The sequence below is a fragment of the Hordeum vulgare genome, chromosome 2H (assembly GCF_904849725.1).
Source record: "Hordeum vulgare subsp. vulgare chromosome 2H, MorexV3_pseudomolecules_assembly, whole genome shotgun sequence".
Classification (NCBI taxonomy): Eukaryota; Viridiplantae; Streptophyta; class Magnoliopsida; order Poales; family Poaceae; genus Hordeum; species Hordeum vulgare.
In genome coordinates, this window is record NC_058519.1 from 6,095,270 (window position 1) to 6,101,661 (window position 6,392).

The window sequence follows — 6,392 nt, forward strand, 5'->3', positions numbered from 1 at the left end:
TTGGAAAAATTAGTAGTGTGACACAACTAATGGAAAATTTGATAAAAGTCCTACTACTTTTTGTTAGTGGTCAAACTTTTTTTTGGAAGACATTGTGGAGAAACTCTAGTAGGAGTAAAACCGAAATTAGTTCTTCTCTAAATGTAATCATTATATGATTATTTGTTGTATAGAGTCACTCTCGACTTTTTTCAAAAGGTACTACAAAAATGTATTTACTTAATATGTCAATTTTAATTTGTGTTAAGTTATATACAAAATAATAATATCTACTAACAAAATAAATTTAATATGGATACCATTTGATATAGGAAACAAAAAAAATTAGAACCTGGTCTATAGACTACCTAGTGACGACTACAAGTACTTGGGCACCTCGAAGGCGTGATGCCCTGGTCACCCCTTCCCATGGTTTTGCCTATTGAATAACAAGAGAAAGTGAAGGGGGTGGGGTGTACGAGAAAGATGGATACAATGTTCAATGCAAAATTCCGAGCAAATACCACAGAAAATTCACCTAGTTAAGTAAAATAGGAACTCTCAGAGAACATACATGGACACATATAATATCTTTGTCTGATATGTGGCCTTACCAAAATCTGTAACAGTACTTGGTTAGCTGTAATGTTTGTGCATGATATTCCTTTTCAAAATATTTGGCATTAACAAATATTTTGTAGAGATTAATTACAGATTGAGCATGATTGGTTACTTTCCATAAAGTCGTTATGAAATATTCCAAAGACTGATCTGATTAGCAGATACAAATCAGTTTAAATAGATCTACGGGGTAAAAGTCGGTTTAAATAGATCTGGGATAGAGAATGGCTGAAAAACAATCGGTGGAAGGGTGAAGGTCGTGCGTGGGAGGTTGTATGAATGGGTGGTGGAGAGAAAACTGAGCGAAAGATGGGACATTATGTTCTACTCCCTCCGTTCCTAAATATAATACCTTTTAGAGATTGTATTATAAACTACATACGTATGCACATAGACATATTTTAAAATATAGATTCACTCATTTTGTTTCGTATGTAGTCTTTTAGTAAAATCTCTAAAAGGTCTTATATTTTGGAACGGAGGGAGTATTTATGTAGTATAAAGACTAGACGTTATCAGTTTAAATAAATAAAAAAGATTTTTTGCCAGCATATGCAAATCTCGTGGGGTGGTAAGAGCATCTCTAGTAGAACCCTCAAACCCTTAAATCTAAAACCAGTTTTAAGGGTTGAGAATTGGCTATTTTTGATACTTTTAAGGGTTGAAAAACAGAGGCAAAGACTAGAACCCTTATAAAGTAAAAAAACTCACCGGGGCGGGGCGGGGACGGCCGGCCGAGGCGGGGCGCGGGCGGGCGGCGTCCAGGGCGGGGCGGGGACGGGGCCGGGGAGCAGAGGGGAGGCGGGGCGGCGGCCGGGGCGCGGGGGCGGCAGCCGGAGCGCGGTGGGCGGCGACCGAGATGCGGAGGGCGGCGGGGCAAGGAGGGCAACGGCCGGGGCGCGGGGGCGGCAGCCGGAGCGCGGTGGGCGGCGACCGAGATGCGGAGGGCGGCGGGGCAAGGAGGGTGACGGCCGGGGCACGGAGGGGCGGCGGGGCGACGGCCGAGGCGCGGAGCGAGCGCGGGGCGGCGGCCGGAGCGCGGGGGGAGGCGGGGCGGCGGCCGGAGGGCGGCGGCCGGGGCGACGGCCGGGGCGCAGAGGGAGCGCAGGGCGGCGGCCGGAGCGCGGGGGGGGGGGGGGGAGGCGGGGCGGCGGCGGCCGAGGCGACTTCCTCGCGCGCGCGGGGAACCAAATGCCTCCCGCGCGAGGTGGGAAGTGGAGTGTGGGTTGGGGGCAGTTTTCCCTTCCAATCCTCACTTCTACATGCTGGGAAGGGGTTTGAGGGTTGGACTTCTAATTTTTTTTACGGGTTTAAGGATTTAAGGGTTCTAGTCTACACCGTTTTTTTATAAAAACTATAAAAAAGCGGTTATGTTTAAGGATTTAAGAGTTTGAGGGCTCTACTAGATATGCTCTAAGAAATGCGGGTAGTCCAGATTTTTCTCCCAGTACCCCAAACCCTATTTAATACCGAGCATGTCACTCACATGTTGTCAGCACTGCTTGGACAATTGCTGACCATCTTCAAACAGTGTCAACTGACCAAATATAATAAGGTGACATAAATGAATTGTAAGACATCAAATATTGGAAAACGTTTTAAATCTGTTGGTTGATTTTAAGTCCGCGTAAACCGCGTCGGGCTCCAACAGCATGTCCATATCAGGTCAAAAGATGAACAGTGAATGTACTGTTTCATCTTCATTGCAGAAGCAACACTCAGTGGTCGAACGATTCCATCATTCGTTAGCAGTTGTGCAGGCATACATGGTCATGTTGGAGTGGGATCAAATTTCATCTATAAAAACCAATAAGGAACTTAATTCAGAGCCACCACAAGGTAGACAACCCAAAATATAGATGCTTGTTAATTTCGATTTGACACGTGATGCATGCAAGGCTCTCTTTGCCACTAAAGTAATCGACACACCACTACTAGGCACTAGCAAGCTCCATCAAGCACGTACGATGCAAGCAAGCAAAAGTTCTCCGCCGGTACTAAGGAAGAAGGATGACGGCGAGGAGGACATCACCGTCGACCTGTATCCATTCATACGGGAATACAAGGGCGGCAGTGTCGAGCGCTTACTGCACAGCCCATTCGTGGCAGCGTCCGAGGACCCGGCAGATAACCGTGGAGTGGCAACGAGGGACGTCGTCGTCGACAAATCCACCGATGTGTCCGCACGCCTGTTCCTTCCCTCCGTTGCAGCTGCCTCTGCCGGCGAGAGGATCCCCGTCGTCATGTACGTCCATGGAGGATCCTTCTGCACGGAGAGCGCCTTCTCTCGGACTTACCACAACTACATCAGGTCTCTGGCGGCGCGCGCCGGGGCGCTCGTCGTGTCCGTGGAGTACAATCTCGCGCCGGAGCATCCTGTTCCTGCGGCCTACGACGATGCATGGGCGGCGCTACAGTGGGTGGCCACCCTCTCCGATCCATGGATTTCCAACTACGCCGACCTCGGGCGGACGTTCCTTGCCGGCGACAGCGCCGGCGGGAACATCGTCTACAACACGGCGGTGCGTGCGGCCAGCGGTGGTGGCAGCCGCATCTACATCGAGGGGCTGGTCATCGTGCATCCATACTTCTGGGGGACCGACCGGCTGTCCAGCTCTGAGGCAGTATGGGACGGCATCGCAATGTTTGCTCCTGAGGCCATCGACAGGCTCTGGCCGTTCGCTACGGCCGGCCGTCTGGGCAACGACGATCGCCGGGTCAACCCACTCGACGAGGATATCGCCTCGCTGAGATGCCGCCGTGTGCTGGTCGCCGTCGCCGACAAGGACACCTTGCGTGACCGCGGGCGTCGTCTGGCATCCCGCATGCGTGACTGCTGCTCATGGGCCGATGATGAAAACGCGGTGACATTGGTGGAGTCGGAGGGGGAAGACCATGGCTTTCACCTGTACAACCCGCTGCGTGCCACCAGCAAGATTCTCATGGAGAGCATAGTGCGGTTCATCAACCAGCGCACGGCGCCCTTGCCGCTGCAACTGCCACAAGTTCAAGAGCTACTTGCATGCCAAGGTAAGATGCACAGGGCCGTCCAGCCTGTTCTACGCGTGCCAACCAGGCCGTATATGGACGTACATGGCTACGGGACGGCCATGAAAGCCAGAGATGCGGCGACACGTACTAGCTGCTTACACATTGGACATGGACGAAGAGCATCCAAAACAAGCTATGGGTCAGTCCTGGGGCATGTTATCAGGCCAAACAGCACCAACATGAGGTTCGCATCATCAGCAATAACAGCTCCTTGCAGTTGTGTTTTTCACAACTTCATCTAGCGCGCGGATGATGATAATCTACATGCATCCAGGCCAGGTGAAACAAAAGATCAAGGGTAATGGTTAAGCTTAAGCATGCTCCGGTATAAGTGCAATAATGACACCCTATTTACAAGCTCCTTGCTCGGGTCAAAAGAAATGACTTTTGGGTGTTTTTCTTTCTTATACATGAATGGTGTATTTAAGGTCTTGAGTTATGTACTGTTGGTGTATCATGTATTCTCATATATCAAGTTTATACAAATTTTAATCATAATTCGACAACCTACCGATGGTTGTGCAACTAGAGTCATATTTTTCTCGGAAAAAATAATGGGTGTCACTAAGATACACCCAGATATGACATAGTTATTACACAACTAACTGACTAATTAAATCAAGAATAAAAAGGAAAAAAGAAAAAGAAAATATGACCTAGATGTGCAATATTTATCTCACGTCTAGATGTATTTTAGAAAAACCGAAAAACAAAACAAGAAACAACTTAGTCCCACACCACGAGCGCATGTGCAACTATCACCAGCACCCTTACTTGTACAATATGTGGATGTGCAGCAACTACTCCCTCCGGCGTAAGACATTTTTTAACACTAGATCGAACAAAATCTATTATTGGTGTTACAAGCAATATACATCTCAAATAAGCAAAATGCATCAATCAAACAAACAAGCACATACATTTGAACACAAAAAGGATCTCTGCCTATCTACAAGACTTTTATAAACTAGACATGATTATCAACTCATCCAAATTCAACCAAAATTTCCATATAGAGATATATACTTCCCTTTTCTAATGAATGTCCACATCTCCTGTCTGGCTAGCAAATGATGTCCCAATTCAGCTCAGGGTTGTCGAACACCTCTCTCAGAGACGACACGTCCAAGTCCTGCTGGTCAAACTTTTCAAAGTCGGTTACTGCTCCAGCCATTTTGCCACTTTGAATTAGATCCACACTAGGGTCAATGTTTGCGGCATTTCTTGTGATGTCAGCCCTGCAACTATGATGACCATAGTACACAACAATGTACTTTGCAGTTTCATCTTCACAATTAAGAGTTCCATTATGATCCTGTTGTTGGATTGTCTTGGTTGTTGAGCAGTTCCGTTCCGTGTAGGCGCATCTGTAGTAGCTCCTGTTTAATTGCAAGTTTGATTAGTTATGCATTACAATGAATAATTAGTTGCTTCATAACATGTAAATATAACAACTACTTTCATTAGCGAAAGTCAACAATCCGAAATGGTTGAAAGAAAAGATATCCAAACGACTGACTAGGTCATCATGCGAGAAAGCTAGGAACGTGAAAGAGCGCGACATGGACATGACATGCCTAACTTTACTGCGATGGCCTAAGCCTAGTCTTGCCCTTCATCCTCCTCGCCATCCACTCTCCATAGATCCAAATATACTTGGAGAAATTGTGAACAAAATAGAATATCGAGGGAGGAGACAGAGGATATGCGGCGAGGATTCCCCAAGAGTGAAGAAGGGAGAGAGATGGTAGCAAGAGATCTATTGGGATGTGTACTAGGCATGTTCGAGTAGTGTAGCTAATCGCGACGGCTCCCCTTCCCCTCAAAACTATGTACGATTACGGCATTATGCTGGTTCATAATATATCTTTGTTGTTCGACGTACATATATATCCCTGGCGATTCCCTCCAATTGTTCTTCATAACAGAACCGTTAAGTCTCAATCATCTCAGATAAGGGCAGTAGAAATGTAGGTTGATGTAGTAGTAATGTGACGATATATAAGCTTGAATGAACTATTTAGGAGTAGTATATGTACCTAGCATGTTGCCTCCCGTTGATGTTCTTCTGCCCATATTTTCTCCAATGATGGCCATCGTAATGTGGAACAATTGTTACAAGTGATCTTGACCGCTTTTCGTTGTTCCTCCTACATAGCATGGGTTCATATATATATAAGTGGCAAATAATTAATTAGCGAGATACATTTTTTTATAAGGAGGAAACGAGCCCCCGGCCTCTGCATCAATTGATGCATGCAACCATCTTATTAAAGATAAAATAAACAACGTGTGATGTTCACGTAGCTCCACGCTCGACAGCTCGAGGTATGAAATAAAACGAAAATGAAATTGAAAAAAAAAACTGCCACATCCGGCGTGCGTAAAAGTAGACTACGATGCCTATACACCTAGCCTATTATCAGCACGCCATCCAAATCGGTTGAAGATAATCCGTGAGACCATCTCCCATCGGTTGCACCCAATATCCATACGTCCCCTGGAGTCCACATGACTGAGTAACGACCACGTACGGATCCAAGATGTTGCTCTGAAGATAATCTGCAAAAAATTATTGAAGTTCTTGCCATTAAAAGTTATATCATTTCTGGTATTCCATATAGCCCAAAACAAAGCACATATCCCAATCCCAATAAGTTTAGATATTTTAATGTCAACTCCGTTGAGCCACGTTGTAAATATTGAGCTAATACATGTAGGTGGGACGATATTGAAAGCTA

General features: G+C 46.3%; 2 protein-coding genes across 2 annotated transcripts; one reads left to right on the forward strand and one right to left on the reverse strand.

Annotated features, from left to right (window-relative positions):
* The first annotated feature begins 2,443 nt into the window (after positions 1–2,443).
* On the forward strand, positions 2,444–4,149 carry LOC123429093 (probable carboxylesterase 5). The gene has a single exon (XM_045113158.1). The coding sequence runs from the start codon at positions 2,460–2,462 to the stop codon at positions 3,891–3,893; it is 1,434 nt and encodes a 477-aa protein (XP_044969093.1). The 5' UTR covers positions 2,444–2,459; the 3' UTR covers positions 3,894–4,149.
* A 565-nt stretch (positions 4,150–4,714) lies between these two features.
* On the reverse strand, positions 4,715–6,055 carry LOC123429094 (probable WRKY transcription factor 38). Its single transcript, XM_045113160.1, has 2 exons — positions 5,691–6,055; positions 4,715–5,030 (listed from the first exon to the last, which is right to left on the reverse strand). Exons 1-2 carry the CDS (start codon positions 5,810–5,812, stop codon positions 4,715–4,717), a joined length of 438 nt encoding a protein of 145 aa, XP_044969095.1. The 5' UTR covers positions 5,813–6,055.
* Between the last annotated feature and the right edge of the window lie 337 nt (positions 6,056–6,392).

Excerpts from the sequence above, each read along its gene's own strand:
- LOC123429093 (XM_045113158.1), top strand. The coding sequence starts at position 2,460 with ATGCTTGTTAATTTCGATTTGACACGTGATGCATGCAAGGCTCTCTTT.
- LOC123429094 (XM_045113160.1), bottom strand. The coding sequence starts at position 5,812 with ATGCTATGTAGGAGGAACAACGAAAAGCGGTCAAGATCACTTGTAACA. Across the intron at positions 5,031-5,690 it reads AACGGGAGGCAACATGCTAG|GAGCTACTACAGATGCGCCT; the intron begins GTACATATACTA and ends GCAATTAAACAG.